Below are 21,858 nucleotides of genomic sequence, written 5' to 3' on the forward strand. Positions count from 1 at the left end.
GGTGGGGATATGTTATTTTGGTTTTTCATGTTATTATTTTTTTCTCGGTGATTTTGACATGAGAATTTCTTTTGTAGTTTCTGATTCTTGTGTGAGACTCAAACCTTCAAGTTTAGGTCTGTTTCTTTTCTTAAACTTTATGTGCCTTTGTAGTTTACTTTTTGGGCATGAAAAGCTGTTTGGTCTAAGCTTGCAGTTCTCTCTTTTGATTTTATATTGGAGTGGCCAGATTGCTTTTGTCTTCAGGCATTCCCACAGAGGCCCAAGTCAGATGAGGATCAGATGCTCTCAGGCTGTCTCCTAAGGTCCGGATCCCTCCAGGAAAGATGTTGTCCTCCGGAATTTGAGGGTTGGACTGGCCTGGGAGCAGGGCCCAGGAAAGATGCTGGTCTGGGACAGCTGGTGGCTGTGCCACCCAGAGATGCAAAGGGACACTGAGGCGGGAAGAAGCCCCAAGGGCTCCTGGGGACCAGGAGAGAGTCTGGCTGGTTGGGCAGGCCCAGGGAAGCAGAGGGAGCTGAGGGCAGGACCAGGACCAGTGGACTCCTGGGGACCAAGAAGGAACTGGTTCATCTGGATGCAAGGGATCAGGAAGCAGTGGTGGTTCCCGGTCTAGAGGTCAGCCCCGGTGTCCAGGAAAGAGGCTGCTGGGTTGTGCAGCCCAGGGAAGCAGAGGGAGGTGAGGGCAATCCCTATTCTTTACTGTATGTCTATATCATAGTGACTTATTAATTACTATAACTGTGAATATTAATGTGAGGGGATTTTTGAGGAAAGTACTCTTTGATGTCATCTTCTGTAAACCAGAACAATGTTTCCCAGTTTACCTTTTGGGAGAGCAAAGAATTAAGAGATAATCTAAAAGTAAAATTAAAGTGAATCTTCATGAGCTTGTAGTTAACAAATAATAACAAAATTATTCCTTCTCCTTTTTACATTAAAATTTCTTTCTCCTACCATTTTTCTGCCATGTAAGGTAATAAAATAGAATGTGCTGAAGTCACTATTAAATTTTAATTTACGGTCTCTGCAGTAGAGCCTGATAGAGTCAAAAGCCTTGCTACTAGAATGTAGGAAGTTGTGGTTGAGGTAAGAATGGGAAGGTAGTCTGTAGCCCTTTGTAAGACTCAACTTACTCAAGTAGGTTTCATTTTTGAAATAATTGCCAGATAGATTCTTAAGGAATTTTTAAATTGTACCATGAGCTTTGGTGGTAGTAGGGGATTCTGTTATTTTCTGCAAGAATTCTCCCTTCCGTAAACTGTTTGTCTGTCTGTCTGTTTACTTAAGATTTACTTTATTTTTATTTGTGTGTGGGGGTGGTCTGTGTCTGTGTGAGTGTGCCTGCAAAGGTCAGAAGAGGGTGTCAAATCCCAGGGATCCGGAGCTACAGGCAGTTCTGAGCTGCCTGGCAGAGGGGCTGGGATCTGAACTCTGGTCTTCTGCAAGAGCAATAAGTGCTCTTAACTACTCAGCCATCTCTTCAGCCCCTTAAAACTAAGTTTGTTAGTGAAAGGAAATAATTAAAGATTGGGTAGCAGTTCTTACTTTTTTTCCCCCAAAAATTTCTTTTTTAAAATATTTTATTATTTTTATTTTGTGTGTATGAGTGTATTGCCTGAATATATGTGAGTATACCCATGTCGTGCAGTGCCACAGAGGTCAGAAGAGGGCTTCAGATTCCCCTGGAACTGGAGTTAAGGATGGTTCTTAGCCGCCGTGTGGGTGCTGGGAACCGAACCCGGGTCCTCTGCAAGAGCAGTCAGTGCTCTTAACCGCTGATATTTTCTTACTTTTATTTTATGTATATGAGTGTATTGCCTGCATGTAAATACACCTGTGTATTGCAGTGCCCACAGAGGTCAAAAGAGGGTGTTGAATCCGTGGAACTGGAGTTATGGACAGTTGTCACCTGCCATGTGGGTACTGGGACTCAAACCTGGGTCCTCTGCAAGAGCAGCCAGTGCTTTTGACTGCTGAGCCATCTCTCCACCCCCACCCCACCCCCAAAATTACTTTCTTAAATACTGCTTTGAAAGTTAAAATGTTGAGCTGGTGGGGCTGGAGAGATGCCTCAGCGGTTAAGAATACTGGCTGTTCTTACAGAAGACCTGGGCTCAAATCCGAGCATCCACATGGCAGCTAACAACTCCAGTTCCAGGGGATCCAACAGTCTCTTCTGTCTTCCACGGCATTGCACAACATTGGTGCACTTACTTACATGCAGGCAATACACATATACACGTAAAATTAAAATAACAAATAAAATATTTTTTAAAAAATGTTGAGTTGGTAAGATGATTCCATGGGTCATGGTGCCTGTTGCCAAGTTTGCCGACCTGAGTTAGATCCCTGAGACCCACATGGTGGAAGGAGAGAACCAACTCCTCTAAATTGTCCTCCAACCTCCACATGCATGCCATGGCACACATACATACATACATACATACATACATACACACACACACATACTTACATAATACACATGCACACAAAATAAAGAAACGTAATTTTTAAAAAGTTTTTTAAAATTAAAATGTTACATATTTTGGTTATGCCATTTTACTTTTTGTTGCAAGCTAAGAAACTATCTTAACAATATGCACAAATGTTCTACTAAAAATTCTCAATTACTACAACAAAAAAATCAAAAGACTGTCTCTACACCCACCCCATTTCTATTTTTATAATAGAAGGCAAATGTTCCATAACTGCAATATAGAGAAAATTCAGTTAATAGTTTCTGTTAATTGTTAAAATTCATTCTTGGTGTTAATTTATTATGTTTGAAAGCTAGCTATGATAGCTCACACCTATAAATCCAGCAGTTGTGAGTCTCAGGCAGAAGGGTTGGTATGAGTTTGAGGCCAGCCTGGGCTATAGAGAGAAATCCTATCTCAAAAAATAAACCCAAACAAAAAAAGTTTTTTTGTTTAATTTTATTTGATTTGATGTTACTACATTGTGATATAGCCTCTTATTATTTGGAAAACCCCAGTGTAATTCTTGAAATATATTTATGAGGGTCTGTGAGATATACTCAGTAAAGGTCCTTGCAAACATGAGGACCTGAGTTCAATCCCCAGTGCCCATATGAAAAGCCAGGCAAGGTGGTACACTTGTAATCAGAATGAAGGGGAAATGGAGACAGGTGAATCCCTGGCCAGCCAGTCTAGCCTAATCAGTTAGCTGCAGGGCCTAGTGAAATACCCCATCTCAAAAAACAAGATGCACAGCTCCTGAGGAATGAGTCATGGTTAACCTCTGGTCTTTTTGAACACATACACACACGCGCGCACACACACAGAGAGAGAGAGAGAGAGAGAGAGAGAGAGAGAGAGAGCGCTAAGGCAATCCTGAGCAAAGAGAATATTGCTAGAGGCATTACCAGTTCTTAAGTTATGCTATAAAGCAATAATACAAGCAGCATGGCACTGACACAAAATAGATGTGTAAATCAGTGCACTAGAATAGAGAAGATCCAGATAGAAGTCTGTGCAATTATAGCTACCTGATTTTTGACAAAGACTCCAAAAATACATACTGGAGGAAGGACAACATCTTCAACAAATGATGTTGGGAAAGGTGGCGGTGAACAGGCAGAAGAATGAAAACTAGATCCCTATCTTTCACCTTGCACAAAAATAACTTCAAATGGATCAGAGATCTCAATATAAAACCTGAAACTCTGAAACTGCTAGAAAAGAAGGTAGGGCATATGCTACAACATACAAGCATAGGTAAAGACTTTAAATAAGACTCTGGTCACTCAGGACATAAGACCAACTGTTGACAAATGGCAACTTATGAAACTAAAAAGATTCTTCTGTACAGCAAAAGAAATAAGCAAATAAAGAGGTAGCCTTCAAAAACATTCTTGACAACTATGCATTAACAGGATTAATATAGAAAATACATAACTTGGGGCTAGAGAGATGACTCAGCAGTTAAAAAAGCACTGACTGCTCTTACAGAGACCCATGTTTGGTTCCCAGAACCCACATGGCAACTAACAACCATCTATACTCCAGGTCCATGAGATCCTCTTCTGGCCTCTGCAGATATTGTACAACACAAGTGCACTCACAAACATGCAGACAATACACTCATAACCATAAATAAAAATGAATTTTTAAAAATACATAAAAAACAAAACATTAAGTAAAAAAAGTAACCCAATCAAAAAAACAGGCTATAGATCTGAGCAGAGAATTCTCAAAAGAAGAAATATGAATGACTAATAAATACATTTAAAATGTTCAACATCAGGGAAGTGCAAATTAAAACGACTTTGAGATTCCATTCCACCCTAGTCAGAATTGCTATCATCAAAAAATAACATGACAACAAATGCTGGTGAAGATGTGGCGGGGGCGGGGGGGGAAGAACCCTTGTTTACTCTTGCTGGGAGTTCAAACTGGTCCATCTACTATGAAAATCAAACTGGAGATTCCTTAAAAACTAGAGGCAGAACTACCATGTGATCCAGCTATTCCATTCCTGGGCATATACCAAAGGATTCTATATCCTACTATATGTTTATTGCCACTCTATTCATGATAACTAGGAAATGGAAACAGCCTAGATTATACACAATGGAATTTTACTCAGCTGTATAGAAAAATGAAATTTGTATGTAAGTAGATGGGACTAGAAAAATTATATTGAGTAAGGTAAACCAGACACAGAAAAATAAATACCACATGTTCTCCCTTATATGTAGATCAAATTTTTAACTTTGTGTGTTCTCTTTGGAGCACCTCTAGAAGCCAGGAAACCAGGAAGGGTGATGCCTTAAGGGAGGGGAGATAATGGAACATAGGTAATCTGAAAGCAGAGAGGGGAAACATGAGAGGTAGAAATGGGGGGGTTAAGCAAAGTGAAGGGATTATGAAATAGCCTTATGGTAACCTTTTAACCAAATTTTAAAATAACTTTTTAAAAAAGAGTTTGACCTTTAATCCCAGCACTCTGGAGACAGAGGCAGGCAAATCTCTGTGAGTTTTCAAGGCCAGCCTGGTCTACGTAGTAAGGCCCTGTCTCAAAAACGAGGGAAAGAAAGTTTGAGAGAAGATACCCTGCATAGCTGGTAAAAGCTACTCCCAGAAGCTATGGATTATTAAACAAAAACCCTCATGCCAGGGATGGATTACCTCCTTAGTGGTCAGGGAGGCCCCAGAGGGACCCAATGCAGTACAAGCCCTTGGCATTCCTTTAGGTTGCCCCCAAGAATTAGGTGATAAGACCCTATTTCTAATGATACCATACGTCTTGGTTACATGATTAAGAGAATCAAGTTGAAATGGAGCTGGAGTCTTCCTCTCTTCTAGCTGGTTTTCATAGCCCCTCACAGTGCTATGCAGGGTACTGGGGGAGAAAAACATCAATGGTCTTAATCCAGCTGTGAATCCTGCCAAGGAAGTGCCTGAATGTGCAGTCATGGCACTACTGTTACAGGGTAGGCTCTCTGATTGGATTTGAGACCCACTCCACAGGAAAGAGTACTTGCTTGGTATTGAACACCTGGTCAAAAATTTGTGGCAGGGTAGATCATAGGCTCTAGTAGGGAACTAAATACTGCTTTTTAAGCTAAATTGATAATAACATCAAACTGCCTTTTAAATATTTGTATTTATGCCTATGGATAATTGATATTGTCAGCCTTACTTCAAAAAGTTTCTCTTTCCAGTGAACAGTGGTGAATGCAGAGACTAATGGCTGCACAAGATGCTGAGAAAGAGACAGATGAGTGCTCAGCCCTAAATGAGTCAGTTATGCCATCCTCTCTAAAGCACAGGGAACACTGGCAGAGAGAAGGCAGGAAGAATACAAGAGTTAGAAAAATAGGGAGATGGGCTGTGGCATGTTGTCTTTGAGCAAGACACAATCATTGCAGTCACAAACTCATAGTGTAGCTTAGGGATTTATCTGGCAATGATATATAAGTTGAGTGGAAGAAGAAAAAAACTAAAGACAAGAAAGCCAAGAAACTTAAATAATCCAAGTACTAGGACTTGGAAGTCTCTATTTATTTTTTTAATTTTTTAAATTAAAAATAAATTATTTATGGGGCTAGAGAGATGGCTTAGCGATTAAGAGCACTGACTGCTCTTGCAGAGGACCTGGGTTCGATGTATGAATGTTATGCCTGCATGTATATAAGTGCATCTGTGTTGTACAGTGCCTGTGGAGGACAGAAGAGGGTGTTAGATCCCCTGGAACTTAATCCAACACCCTCTTCTGACCTCCAGGGCACTGCACGACATGGGTGCACTCACATACATGCAGGCAATACACTCATACACATAAAATAAAAATAATAAAATATTTTTTAAAATTTATGTATGAATGTTATGCCTGCATGTATATAAGTGCATCTGTGTTGTACAGTGCCTGTGGAGGACAGAAGAGGGTGTTAGATCCCCTGGAACTGGAGTTATGGACGATTGTTAGCTGCCATGTACTGGGATTCAAACCCAGATCCTCTGCAAGAACAATCAGTACTCTTAACCCCTGAGCCATCTCTCCAGCCCTGGAAGTCTTAATTTAAGGTGGTGGTAATTCAGGATGGAAAGTGAAGGACTGGTGTCACAGATGTAGAGAGGTGGAGTCAGCATGGAATCAGGTGAAGAGATGAGCCAGGTTTCAAATTTGAGTAACAAGGAAAATGGAGGCACCATTAATTAAACAGAAGTAATAACAGAATATAACCAGATTTAACTTGGGAGGAAATTTGTTGAATTCAGCTTTAGATATATTCCATTGGAGGTTTTGGCAGTTTACTGAAGTAGATTGATTATCCACTATTAGAACGTTTATTGAGGAAATACTGTGTGCTGAGTATCAAAGCAGGATGTTTTCATCTCTGAGATATTGACCCTGCCATTGCAGTCTCTGCCACCATTTTGATCCTTAGAGTGGTTCAGTTATGAACCATTGAGTTACTGAGTTAACAAAAATCAAATATCCAACAAATTAGACCTATATGATTTATTTAATAATGGTAATATAGGAAATTAGACTTTGTAGTAATGGCCACAAAAGAAATGTTAAATGATGAAATTTTTGAATCTTGTTTGGAACCCCAAAGGTGATAGTCACATCAAATCTTTGTTGTCAGATTTACTCATGAAAGATATAATATTGATTTAAATAGTTTCAGTAAAACAAATGTGATAAGCAGGGTGGGAAATAGAGGTTTTGTGCTTTATGGAAAATTGTTCTGGGAATTAGGTCAGCTTGGTTTCTTTTTTTCTTTCCTGGAAAATGCTGATTTCCTTCTTTTCCTTCCCTTTCACTTACTGGGTTAGGTTTTAATCTATTGATTTATTTTAAATCTTACCAGCACTGTGCAAATGTACTCTAATTTTTTGTAATTATAATGCATTTAGAGCGTATAAACAGTCCCTCTTTAGACATAAGCACTCTATTTCTTTGGCATGTATCCTTCTAGATACCTTTTCCCTCCTTTTATGAATATTTGAATATCAGAATATGTTTATTTTTAGATGTTTTGTATTCTCTATAGTCTGTTTTTTGTTTTGTTTTGTTTTGTTTTTATAAGATGTAAGTCTTGAATATCTTTCCATGCTGATATATATTGGGATCAAAAATATTTGCTGGGTGAAAATAAGAGGATTCAATTCTTTTTGTGAGTACTAAAGATTGAACATAAGGCCTTGTTCATGCCAGGCAAGTGTTCTAACGTGAGCTACATCCCCAGCTGGATATTTCCTAGTACCTTACTGATTAGGTACCGTAGTAAGAATAGGGAGCATAAAGAATATAGATGTGTTTATCACGGTTAGAAAGCTTACTATAGGAATGAAGAATATGATGATAATATGATAGACTGATAGTTCTAGAGATAGATACTCATGAAAGACTATTTTAGCACAGTGCAAACAGCATCTTATTTTTTGAAAAAGAAAAGCAAACATCCAAATTAGGGGGTGCTTAGAGAATATGAAGGGGATTTTGAGTCAGAATCCAAAGGTAGTATTTTGCAGGTCAACTATGGTCAATTAGTTTACTAGATTTATTATTATGTCTTTAGAAAACATGTAACACCTTTTGCCAGCAATCAATCTTTCTACTGTCCTAAGCTATGGTTCTAAAGGCTAAATCTTTATTACAGATGAATGTCTTTTAGAATTTTGAGTGTTAAACAGTGCCAGGAATTGTTTCCATTACTATTTTCACATTTCATCTTGCAAAAGATTGTGTAAATGATTTTTTTCCCTTCCTTAGGGAGGTAGTTGACTCAATGGTTCAGCATTTTAAAGTAACAATATTTGGAGACCGTAGACCAGTTTATGATGGAAAAAGAAGCCTTTATACAGCCAATCCACTTCCTGTGGCAACTACTGGGGTAAGATGTGCATTCCTTTCTTATGAAGCTGTACTTTTGCTATGTCTCCTTTTAAATGATCTACCACTTTTTATATGATCTACCATTTTAATTATATAATTATATTTTAAACTTTTTATATTAAAATAATTTCTGGTTTACAGAAAAGTTACAAGAATAATGCAGAGCTGGAGAGATGGCTCAGTGGTTAAGAGCACTGATTGCTCTTACAGAGAACCTGGGTTCAGTTCCCAGCACCCACATGACAAAAACCAAGCATCTGTAACTCAAGTTCAAGGGGGATCCTAGACCCTCTTCTGGCCTCTGCAGGCATTTCACAACATGGGTGCACTTACAGGCATGTAGACAAAACACTCATACATAAAATAAAAATAAAATTTTTTAGTCTCTTTGAGACAGGGTCTCCCTGTAGCCACACCTGCCCTGGATTTACTGTGTAGACCAAGCTGGCCTCAAACTCACAGAGATCTGCCTGCCTCTGCCTCCTGAGTGCTGGGATTAAAGGGGCACGCCACCATGCCCAGCTAAAATAACTTTTTTTAAAAAGAAAAAGAATGCAGTAAATTTAACTGTCCTTTGCCCAAATTCACCAATGTCTTTAACATTTGCCTCATGAGTTTTATCATTTTCTTCTTACTCTCTTTTGCTCTCTTAATTATAGCTGTATATAGTTGATATAGAGACATACATACATACATACTTTTTCCTGACCCATTCACAATTAGGTTGCATACATCATGCCCCTTTTACTAATATTTTAATATATATTATTTCCTAAGAAAAGGGATAACAATCGGAGTCATACCTACTTCATTAAATTTAATATTGATGCAATACTTGTTTTTGTCAGTTGTTTTGCTCATGTTTTCTAGCATTTTTCCCCTCCTATGTTGAAGAACTTGGCCAAGATCATGGTAATAGGCATCATATGTCTTTGGTCTTTATTATGGAATAATTTCCAAGCTATTTTTCTTTTATGATATAAACATGATTGAAGATTACAGGCAAGTTGTTTTGTAGAATGTCCCTGAGTCAGATTTGTCTTCTTATTCCCCTCAGTTACATTTTGGTTAGATGTTTTTGGCCAGAATATTGCAGAAGTGTTCTTCCTTTATCAGTGCAGTTGCACCTGGAGGTACATAATGTATTTGTTCCATTAAAAACAATGCTAACTTCGACTATTTGGTTATTCTGCAAGGTTTTTCCTACCAAAACTTTTTCTTTCTTTCTTTTCTTTTCTTTTCTTTTTTTTATTTTTATTTTTTATTTATTTATTTTTTTGAATCCACTATGTAGACGAGGCTGGCCTTGAATTCACCGAGATCCGCCTGCCTCAGCCTCCCGAGTGCTGGGACTAAAGGCATGCGCCACCATGACCAACTTTTAGTTAATAAATATCTTAAGGGGAAATGCATTTTTGAAAATTGTAAAGTACAAATAACATGTTAATTATTTTTAAGGTACACGTCAGTAGTGTCATGTACCTTCACAGTGTTATTAATCATCACCCCCATCCTCTTGAAAATTGTCCTTATCCTACTAAGCTGAAGCTCTGTACCCACCAAACACTAATTCTTCATTACTCTCTTCCCTCAACCCCTGACAACCACCATTCTCCTTTCTGTGTCTATGAATTTGACCATTCTTGGTACTTCATGTATTCATTGGTCATTTTTATCTTTGAAATGTCTATTCAAGTCTAAGTGGAATCATGCAGCATTTTGTGGCTTGCTTGTTTTCACTCAGTGTTATGTCCTCAAGTTTATTCAATATTGCAGATATGTAGCATGTCTTTCTTTTTCGAGGCCGAATAATAATCTATTATATGCATAGAACACATTTTGTATATTCATTTTTCTATTGATAGATGTCATTTGGGTCTCCTTATATAGACCAGAGCTGACCTTTGGCTCTCTGTGTAGCCCAAGGCTCACATCTTAGCTCATAATTCTCTTGTCTCAGCTTCCTGAGAAGCTGGGATTATAGACCTACACCACCAGGCCCAACTTCACTGTGGTTTGGTTTTGGGTTTCCTCCAAAATTAGTGAGTGATATTGAAAACATTTTCTTGTATTCATTGGGCATTTTTACCTTCTTTGAAATGTCTATTAAAGTCTTTTGCCCATTTTTAAAATTTGGGTGTTTTGCTGCTAACAAGTTATAGGAGTTCTTTTAATGTTCTGGCTGTTAATCCCATTTTAGATATTAATTTACAAATATTTTCCTACATTGCATAGACTGCCTTTTCTCCTGTCAATTGTGCCCTTTGATGCGTAGTTTTTTAGGTTTTGTGTGGGAGATAACTTTTAATAATCCTGCTTTTCATCATACTTTTTAACCACTGGTGATTCTTGCTGGAAAGGATTATTATATAATAATGGAGATGTTCTACTATGGCATTCCTTCTACCACTATTATTTGATATTTTGCTATAAGAGAGAATATTTTCTTGTATCCTATTTAATGATCTGGTATCTCAGCTTGTCTCAGATTTGATCAGTAGGAGGCCTTTTAAGCTAATTCCTGTGTTCTGTTGTTATAATATTTTCTTTAATTTGAGATAGAGTCTTATTCTATAACCCAGGTCATCCTAGACTTACTGTGTAATCAGGCTGACTTGTAACTCTTGGTGATTCTCCTGCCTCAGCCTCCCAAATCCTGGAATTACAGGCATGAGCCACCACATCTAGCTAACATTTGTTAACGCTTCATTACCTTCTGCTACAGCAGGATGTTCCAAGCTTGTCTTATCCTTTTGCTGCTGCAGCCCTACACCTAATCAAGTCCCAGAGCATCCCCCATTTCTTTTAGTTTCAGATAAGAATTTTGAAACCTAAATTTCAGCCCAGTATATGCTCATTGATACTGACTGAGGTACATGTGCTTCTTAACCCCTTTATTAGTGAACAGAAACAAATATGTATGCAAATAAAACAAGATAAAGTAAATCACATTTTTTATTACATTTATTGTGTGCATGTGTGTGCTCACAGTGGCACATGTGGAGGTCAGAGGAAAACTTTCAGGAGTCAACTGTCTTCTTCTACCACGTGGGGACTGAGGATCAAACTCAGATCATCAGACTTGGTGGCAAGCATGTCTAGCCACTGAGCCATCTTTTCAGGCCATAATGTTAACACTTACAGTAAATCTAACATAAATAAATTGAAAATCATGAATTTACACTGTTTCATCCAATTCTAGCCTGTTCTCTCCAACTTTTTCTTCTTTGATCCTTTGCATGTTTATATTTCCCTTTTTCTTTTAAACGTGTGTGTGTGTGTGTGTGTGTGTGTGTGTGTGTGTGTGTGTGTGTGTGTATAGCTCATGTGCATTTCTACCATGTGGGTCCTGGGACTCAAACTCAGGTTGTCAGTCGACTTGGTATAAGGTACTCTTACCTGCTTAGCTATCTTACTGGCTCTTCCTTTTTCTTTAGTTAGACTAATCTCCTGACCCATTACCACTTTTTCTCAGAAGAGTTTAAGGTTTTATTTTGTATATAGTTGTTCTCCCAAGCCAACTCTTTATCTTAACTCCTCAAAATGAGTGAATAGTCAACACACTGTGTTTAAGAGTTACTTGGCATTAGGTAGGCTTTTATTTTTCCTTTCAGTGTAATTATATTATTCATTTGAAATGTACTTGGATTCGTTTGATTTTGTTTATACTCAGCTTTAATTTTTTCCTCCATCCTTTTTTTTTTTAATAGAATCTCACTATATAGCCCAGGATGGTCTAGAACTTGCTATGTAGACAAAGCTGGCCTTGAACTTGCATTGGTCCTCCTGTGGTATCTGCTTCTTGATTACAAGCATGAACCAGTACACCTGGCTCATTCTTGTTGATTTCTGAACTTGTGAGCTGGAGTGATCATCTTTGTTCTTTTTTTTCATTAATGCATATGAGTGTTTTGCCTGAATGTATCTAAGTGCTCTCATGTTTGCAATGCCTGTGTAGGCCAGAAGAGGGCATCAGATACCCTGGAACTGGAGTTACAGTTGTTAGCAGCCATGTGGGTGCTGGGAACCAAATTCAGATCCTCTGCAAGAACAACCAGTGCTCTTAATCGCTGAGCCAGCTCTCCAGCCCCATCTTTGTTGTGTTTGAACTTGTAAGCTCAGTGGTCTTCCAGCCTTAGTCTCTCAAATAGCTGAAACGGCATGCCTGGCTGTTTAGAATGCTAATATGCTCCCAAACATCATGATTGTACTCCCCCTTCCCAAAAAATGTATTCAGAATTGCTTCTGTCTTATTTCTTCCAATCCATTCCCTCTTATTCTTTGAAATTAACCAATTTCTTTGTTTCTAGTTCATGCTTCCTGTGTTTATTTTTTGCAACAGTAATCAGATATATGACTATTTCCTCATTTCCCTCTTATTTCTCACACAAAAGGTGTCATACTTTATATTTGGCTTGTTATATAGTTTAGAAATTACCACATAGCAGTTCCAAATGATCTCCATTCTTTGTTTCATAGCTGCCTAAGTGTTAATGCATTTCAGTATTTTCTGGTAATTTATGGTGATGAATAAAACTGGCATGAATAACTATGTATTTAGATTTTATTCTTTTGATTTGACATTAAGATTGTTGGTTTTGTGGGGTTTGGGGGGGCTGTTTTGTTTTTAAAGGTTAAATTTAAATAATTACATTTATCTTTTTCTTAACATTTACCACTTGACTCCTGTCCATCAACAGGTAGATTTAGATGTTACATTACCTGGGGAAGGTGGAAAAGATCGACCTTTCAAGGTATCAATCAAATTTGTGTCTCGGGTGAGTTGGCACCTACTGCATGAAGTACTGACAGGACGGACCTTGCCTGAGCCACTGGAATTAGATAAGCCAATCAGCACTAACCCTGTCCATGCCGTTGATGTGGTGCTACGACATCTACCCTCCATGAAGTGGGTGCTTCTGGCTTTTTTTCCTCTTTAAATTTTTAAATATGAAGCTTTTCTTCCTACGAGTGAGTTCTACAGGCCTTCCTTGGTTAACATATATATGTTGCAAACTTTTAATTATTTCACTTGTATAATAATAGCATGCAAAATATACATCATTAGCTTAGCTAGTCTAATGAATTATTTTATAGAAAAATGTCTAATCCTTTCTCTTAAGCCTGTAAATCTTGAATAGCTGATATATTTTTAGGTATACATTAAAATCACTTTGTTTTAAAAGTAATTTCACAGTTTATTCAATACTATTAAATTGTGTTGAAATTGCTACTCTTGGACTGGAGATATAGCTCAGTGGTAGACTACTTGTCTGGCATTGGTAAAGTCTTGGATTCAATCTCCAGTATGGGATAAAAGGAGAGATACTTTTGGGGGGGAGGCGGGGGGACAGGGTCTTCCTGTAGCCCTAGATGGCCTGGAACTCACTCTGTAGCCCCAAATGGCCTGGAACTCACTCTGTAGACCAGACTGGCCTCGATCTCAATAGAGGTCTGCCTGCCTCTGCCTCATAAGTGCTGGGATTAAAGGCATGCGCATTCCCATGCCTGGCAAGAGACAAATTTTGTAATCACATTAGTATTGCACATTTGTATATTTACATATGTCAAATATATCTCTTTTTTAAAAATAGTGTGCTTTAAAATACATTTGTAGAAACAACTTTTTAATCAGTTACTACTTACTCTTTTTTTAAAAAAATATTTTATTATTTTTATTTTATGTGTATGCGTGTATTGCCTGTGTGTAGATAAGTGCACCCATGTCATGCAATGCCTGCAGAGGACAGAAGAGGCTGTCGGATCCCCTGGAACTGGAGTTACGGACAGTTGTTAGCTGCCACGTGGGTGCTGGGATTCGAACCTGGGTCTTCTGCAAGAATTACCAGTGTTCTTTACTGCTGAGCCATCTCTGCATCCTACTATTTACTCTTTAAGCATTTTAAAAGTTACAATCTTAAAAGTTTTTCACTTTTTTTTTTGATATTTTTAATACAGGGTCTCCCTGTAGCCCCAGGTGGCCTGGAAGTTGGTATGTAGACCAGGCTAGTCTCAAACTCACAGAGATCCGCCTGCCTCTGTCTCCTGAGTGCTGAGATTAAAGGCATGCACCACCAAACCCAGCATTTTTCACTTATTTTTAACAAAGTAATTTAAAATAAAATATATTGGTTTGTAAATAGATTCTGAAAATAGACAATTTCAGAAAAGGATGCTGATAGATTTCTTCATTTAGAATGGCTACTTTTTGCTTTTATGTGTATTCATAACTACAAATATCGTTATGATGATCTGTGTTTTAATCTTTCTTGTCCTGTGCTTAAGTATAAGAAGAAAAGGATTGAACATACATCTTGATTTTTGTAGATATACGCCTGTGGGGCGTTCCTTTTTCTCAGCTCCAGAAGGATATGACCACCCTCTGGGAGGGGGCAGAGAAGTATGGTTTGGATTCCATCAGTCTGTTCGGCCTGCTATGTGGAAAATGATGCTAAATATTGATGGTAAGGAAACTAAAACCATATTCTGAATTGGGTAGTTGATTTTTATATGGCATGTATGTGTGATTTTATATATACAGTTATATGTTCTGAAACCTTAAAGTATACTTGGGTATGTATTATAACAACCTGGAAAAACCTTTGTATTTTTATTTATTAACATTTTTTTTCTTTTTTTTTTTAATGTGTATGCATGTTTTGTGTATATGCATACCATGTGAATGCCTGGTGTCCATGGAGCCAGAAAAGGGCTTCAGATCCCTGGAACTGGAGTTACAGATGGTTGTGAGCTGTCATGTGGGTGCTGGGAACTGAATCTGGGTTCCCTGGAAGAGCAGTAAGTGCTCTTAACTGCTGAACCATCTCTCCAGCGCCCTTTGTATTTTTATTGCATTTCATTTGGAAACCTTTTTAACAGAACCTATGCTACTAAACATGAAGTAAGCACATGAAAACAAATATAAAAGCCCTTATGTGATTATTTGAGAATTTTGTCTTCTAACTAATTTGTGTTTTTCCTTTTAATTTTAAGTCAGTATTTCATTATAAAATTCAAAAAAAAATTTTTTTTGGTCTTTTTGAGACAAGGTCTTCCTGTAGCCCCAACTAACCTGGAACTCACTTTGTAGACCAGACTGGTCTCTAACTCACAGAGATCTGCCTGCCTCTGCCTCCTGAGTGCTGAGATTAAAGGCATGTGCCACCGCACCTGGAAAAATTCAAATATTTGAGAGAGAAATTTATTGGTCCTGGTGACCACAGCCAAGCCTTTCTGCTGGTGCTTAATGTGTTGCTAGTTGCATTCTCTTTTTTAGGTGTTTCTATAAGTATTTTCAGGCTTATATACAAGTAGAGAGGATAATGTGATGAACTATACCATTTACGTATGTAGCCATACTCATTTTTGTCAGTCTGTCTACCTTTGTTAATCAGGCTTCATCTACTTTAAATATACTAAGGCACATTCTGGGCAGCATGCTATTTTGTCCCTATAACATCAGTACATGTACCACTGAAAAAATGGAATGTTTTCTTATTCAGTAGCAATGGCATTTCTATGTGTAAGAAAATTCATAAGAGGGCTAGAGAGATGGCTCAGAGGTTAAGAACACTGAATGTTCTTGCAGAAGACCTGGGTTTGAATCCCAGCACCCATATGGCAGCTAATGACTGTCTTAACTCCAGTTCCAGGGGATCCGACACCCTCATCTGACCTCCATGGACATTGCATGACATGGGTGCACTTACATACATGCAGGCAATACACACATACAGATTTAAAAAATCAAAATAATAAAATTTTTAAAAAAAGAAAATTCATAAGAATGTTTGTATTCTCTAATCTCCTGTACAAAATCAAATTTCCTGATTGTCTTAAATATGTCTTTTTCTATTTAACTGATTCTAATTAGACTCTAAACATACACATCACAATCCTCCCCTACATCTACTTTCCCTTTTAGAATTTGATTGACTTCTTACAGAAATTTAGTCACTTGTTTGGTAGAATATCCCCAAATCTATGTTTCTTTTGTTTTCTTGTGTCTTCACCTTGTTTCTCTATCCCCTGTATTTACTGAAAATAAAAGTTACCCCTAAAAGTTTAATGAACTTTACATTGAAAATATAAGTGCTCTATACTGTGTCATACTTGAAGGCAAAATACTATGGGTTCCTAATTTTGGAAATGATAAAAATAATCCATAGCTTTAATGAACATTAATCAGTAGGGTCAGAGATCTCTCTTTTATAAATTTTCTTATCAGACTTGCCAGTTACTGATACTGTATGCATTGATCATTATTACCCACGTCATTTATTTCACTAGGGATAACCATCTCATAATTTTTCTTATTCTAGTCTTTTTGCATTAGATGGAATTCTAAGGTACAATGTCCTATTGATAATTCATTCAAAGGTACAGCAAGAGATCCCAGACTCACCATGGATCTTTCAGTGCAGTTTCCTCATTTTTTCCTAGCAGTCTGTGCCTTTTTTATTATGATTGTTTTTTATTACTTTAAAAATATTATATTATTATTTTATGTGTATGAGTGTATTGCCTGCATGTGTGTAAGTGCACCTGTGTCGTGCATTGCCTGCAGAGTCAAAAGAAAGCATCAGATCCCCGGAACTGGAGTGACAGATGGTTGTTAGCTGCCATGTGGGTGTTGGGAATTGAACCTGAGTCTTCTGCAAGAGCAGCCAGTGCTCTTAACTGCTGAGCCATTTCTCCAACCACCAGTCTCTGCCATTGTAAAAATAATAAGAGACGGGGCTGGAGAGATGGCTCAGTGGTTAAGAACACTGGTTTTTCTTGCAGAAGACCCGGATTTGAATCCCAGCACCCACCTGGCAGCTAACAACTGTCTGTAACTCCAGTTCGAGGGGATCCAACAGCCTCTTCTGTCCTCCGTGGGCATTGCATGGCACGGGCATAGGTGCACTTACCTACATGCAGGCACAATACATACACATAAAATAAAAATAATAAATAAAATATTAAAATGTAAGATAAATTCCTGGAGGTGAGATTGATAAGCCATGGATAAATGTATTTATAATTTTAACATTGCCAGATTTCCCTCCATAGAGTTTGTAAATATTTTGTATCTGTAGAGTGCCTGTTTCCTCATATGCTTACCATTAGAACTATAGAACTCTTTGACTTTTTTCAATCAAATTTGCTCTTTTGGGGGGCTTTGTTTTGTTTTGTTTCTTTTTGAGACAGATTCGTGCTGCCTAGCTCAAGCTGTCCTAGAACTCACTATGTAGCCTAGGCTGTCCTTGTCCTTTACTGCCTCAGCCTCCTAATTGTAGGATTATAGGCGTGCATTGCTGTGCCTGGGGTAAAACAAAACAAAAGTAATTTTTCACTTATGTAAGGGCCAGTTGTTGTTCCTTTTCTTTATTCTTTCAAGGTACTGAGGTTAGAGCCCAATGCCATGCTTATGCTAGGCATGCATTCTACCAACTGAGCCACATCCCCAGCCCTCTTGAGTTTCTTTTTAAATAAACTATTGGGTTTATATATTTTGCTCCTCTTGTTTTTTTAAAAAAATAATTTTTATCTCCAAGCACGGTGGCAAATGTCTTTAATCCCAGCACTCAGGAGGCAGAAGCAGGCAGATCTCTGTGAGTTCAAGACCAGATTGATCTACATAGTGAGTTCCAGGCCAGCCTCACTACAGGGAAACCCTGTCTCAAAAAGACCAAAATAAATTAAATAAATAAATAGTATATTTTTATTCTTTGAGAATTTCATACATGCATATAGTGTATTTTTACCGTAGCTACCTTCATTCCCCCTCATCTCCCAGTCCCCCTCCCAACACATTTCCCCCCATCTTCATGCCCTCTTCTCTTTTGTTAGTAACCTACTGAGTCCAGTTAGTGCTGCCTGTATGTGCAAAGGTATGGGGCCGTCCACTAGAACATAGGGGACCTACTAGTGACCACAGCCCTGGGGAAAATTCATCTCCCTCTCCCAGCAGCTATCAGCAGCCAATAGCACCTCAACAGGGATGGGGCCTTTTCTATCCATGCTGGAATGTTGACTACCTTGATCTTGTACAGATCTTGTGCAGTTGACCATGGTTGCTACAAGTGCCATGGCCAGGAGTGAGCATTTCATAACACTCCTCCCCGTCCTCCAGCTCTTTCTGCTCCCTCTTCTATGGTGTCCCCTGAGTCCCGGATGGGAGGAGAATTGTTACAGATGTCCCATTTAGTGCTGAGTACTCAGTACTCAGTCACTTATTCTCAGCACTTTGACCAGTTATGATATCTGCATTAACTGCTGCTTGCCTGCCTCAAAAGAAGCTTCTCTGGACAAGGTTATATCTAAATTGTTGTTTGTCTGTTTTCCCTTTGGGATGGTGGTAGGTTATTTTGCTTTTGTTGGTAGGTTTTTGATACACAGACGTTTGCTTTGGCACACATACACACAGATATGTATTGGTCATTTATTTTATGACTTTTAATGTGTGACAAGGCTCCTCTTGTATTCTCTTTTCAAAGTTTTCAAGACCCTTCTTACTTGTTTTGCAATATAACCTTTAGAAATAACCTTGTCTACAAATTAACTTGCTTCCTTAAGGACTTGCATCTTGCCTTGTGTCCAAGAACATAGTATGTCTTCTCTTTTGTTGCTTCAAAAGGGTTTTTTTTTAATTTCTCTTTTTAATTTTTAAAAATTATTTATTTTTATTTTATGTGTATGCATGTATTGCCTGCTTGTAGGTAAGTGTACCCATGTCATACAATGCCTGCAGAGGACCGAAGAGGCTGTCAGATCCCCTGGAACTGGAGTTATGGACAGTTGTTAGCTGCCATGTGGGTACTGGGATTTGAACTTAGTTCTTCTGCAAGAACAGTCAGTGTTCTTAACCACTGAGACATATCTCCAGCCCCCTTAATTATTATTTTTATTTTTATGTATATGAGTGTATTGCCTGCATGTATGTAAATGCACGTGTGTCATGCAGTGCCTGTGGATGTTAGAAGAGAGCATCGAATTCCCCTGGAACTAGAGTTAAGGATGGTTGTTAGCCACCATGTGGATGCTGGAAATCGAACCCAGAGTCTCTGCAAGAACAGTCAGTGCTCTTAACCCCTGAGCCATCTCTAGCCCTGCTTCAGAAGTGTTTTAAAGCTTTTCTCACATAAAGTTTGCTCACTCTTGGTATTCCTGGGTATTTTCTCCAGTTTGTTGTTGTTGTTGTTGTTGTTTGTTTTGGTCTTTTTGAGACAGTGTCTCCCTGTAGCCCCAGCTGACCTGGAACTCACTATGTAGACCAGGCTGGCCTCGAACTCACAGAGATCCATCCACCTGCCTCTGCCTCCCAAGTGCTGGGATTAAAGGCGTGCGCCACCATGCCCAGCCTTAGTTTGTTGTTTTTAAGTAGGTTTAGTATTTAATAGTGCTTGTTTAATAATTGATATTACTGGTTCTTATTTTTATATACATTAGAACTTTCAATATACTATTCTATATACTAACTTTTTAATCTTTTTTGCTTTATTGAATTCTGCACATAGATTTACCTCTTTTTTGATTTTTGTGTTTCTTATTTTTTCTTATCATGTTATATTGACTAATTTAGATAGAATAGTAATAAATGGTAATGATGTAATAGTAATAAACAGTAAAATATGTTCTAGTGTTGTTAAGGAGCATTGTTGCCCTATTTTCATAAGTACTTTAAGAATATGTGTTAAATTTTGTCACATACTTTTTTAGCATTTATGGAGCTACTGGTAATAGTTTTCTTTTTTACAAACATCAAAACAAACTGACATGCATAGATTCTTTTAATGTAACCGTCAAATTTTATTTGCTAATACTTTGCTTTTTAAATTAAAATATCCAAGAGCTGAACTTGGTGGTACACACTTTTAATCCCAGCACTCAGGAGGCAGAGGCAGATAGATCTCTGTGAGCCCAGCCTGGTCTCCATAGTGAGTTTCAGGCAGGCTGGGGCTACAGAGAGACTCGGTCTCAAAAAGACCAAAAAAAAAAAAAATTTAAAATACCGGTTACTTGGCTTGGGGGGAAGGAGATACTATAAGTCTTTTTTCAAGTTTTAGTATTGATATTATATTTTGCTTAAAATTTAGAATTTTTCCATCTTCTAAAATGTGCAACAATTTAAAAATAGTTTTGAAATTATCAGATTTTATTAGATTCAGTAGAAATCCTTTGAGAAAAAAACCTTTGTGGCCTAATATTTTTTTGTTTCATTTTGTTCAGTGAGCAATTCTTTTAAAATTCCCTCCACTCACTCTCTAAAAATCAATATCCAGGCTGTCTTGAATCACTGTCATAAGTCACATTTATTTACTATACCATTATTTTATCCATATTTTAGTTTAATGTATAGAATTTTATAAAGCAGTTTCTTACTATTTCAAACATTTTTTCTAGTTCTGTGGTTTTTCCATTTTTAAAAATTTATGTTTTGTTATTTATCTTTTATCCTTTTTCCTATTGATAAGTGGCTAGTAGTTTAGTCAACTGATTTTTTTTCCCAAGCAAAACAACTTCCTGACTTTTAAATTTTTTATTTTTATTTTATGTGTATAGGTATTTTGTCTGCATGTATATAAGTGTACTCATGCATGCAGTGCATGTGGAGACCAGAAGAGGGTGTCAGATCCCCTAGAACTGGAGTTTAGGATAGTCATTAGCCACCATATGGATACTGGGAATCTAACCCAGGTCCTCTGCAGGAGCAGCCAGTGCTCTCAACTGCTGGGCTGTCTCTCCAGCCCCCATAGAACTTCCTGATTTTTATTTATTTATTTATTTTAGTTCTTCTATCTTTGTTTTCTCTTAATTTGTCTTTCGTCTTGAAAGGTTTTTCCTTTTTGTTTGCTAAATGAAACTAAAGTTGTTTTCCTATCCTTTTCAACTAGATTAGTAACTATCTTTTTCTTTGGTCTTTCTGAGACAGGGTCTCCCTATAGCCACAGCTGGTGGCCTAGAACTCACTATGTAGAACAGGCTGACCTTGTGCTCACAGAGATTCACCTGCTTCTGCCTTCTGAGTGCTGGGATGAATGGTGTGTACCACCAATGCCTAGCTACTAGCTTGTTTTTCTTGTTAGTAAAAGTATTTCAAAACAATGAATTTTCTTCTGATTACTGTTTTAGCTTTACTGCAAAGCTTCTAAATTGTAATATCTTCATTATATAATTTTCTAGAAACTTCAACTTTCATTTCTTTTCCCCCTATACTTCATATTCTTTGAGAGATTTCTCAAAGAACCTTTAGTCCCAGCACTCCGGAGACAGAGGCAGGTGGATCTCTCTGAGATCCAGGCCACCATGGTCTACATAGCAAGTTCCAGGCCAGCTGGGGATACAGGGAGACCCTGTCTTAAAAAAAGAAAAAGAAGCCAGGTGTGGTGCACGCCTTTAATCCCAGCACTCGGGAGGCAGAAGCAGGTGGATCTCTGTGAGTTCAAGGCCAGCCTGGTCTACATAGTGAGTTCCAGGACAGCTGAGGCTACAGGGAGACCC

The 21,858-nt window shown here is 38.0% G+C and overlaps 1 protein-coding gene across 2 annotated transcripts in view; it reads left to right on the forward strand.

Annotated features, from left to right (window-relative positions):
- The window catches only part of Ago3 (argonaute RISC catalytic component 3), a 134,593-nt gene that overhangs the window by 42,755 nt on the left and 69,980 nt on the right, over positions 1 to 21,858 (forward strand). Inside the window, exons 3-5 of one of the 2 annotated variants that reach the window (XM_008832122.3) lie at positions 8,251 to 8,371; positions 13,074 to 13,282; positions 14,701 to 14,837. In XM_008832122.3, the coding sequence (XP_008830344.1) occupies positions 8,251 to 8,371; positions 13,074 to 13,282; positions 14,701 to 14,837 (467 nt within the window). The remainder of the gene's footprint in view (positions 1 to 8,250; positions 8,372 to 13,073; positions 13,283 to 14,700; positions 14,838 to 21,858) is intronic. The other variant, XM_029563129.1, reaches the window with a different exon arrangement.

The sequence above is a fragment of the Nannospalax galili genome, unplaced genomic scaffold, assembly GCF_000622305.1.
Source record: "Nannospalax galili isolate Female #2095 unplaced genomic scaffold, S.galili_v1.0 scaffold1055, whole genome shotgun sequence".
NCBI lineage: Eukaryota > Metazoa > Chordata > Mammalia > Rodentia > Spalacidae > Nannospalax > Nannospalax galili.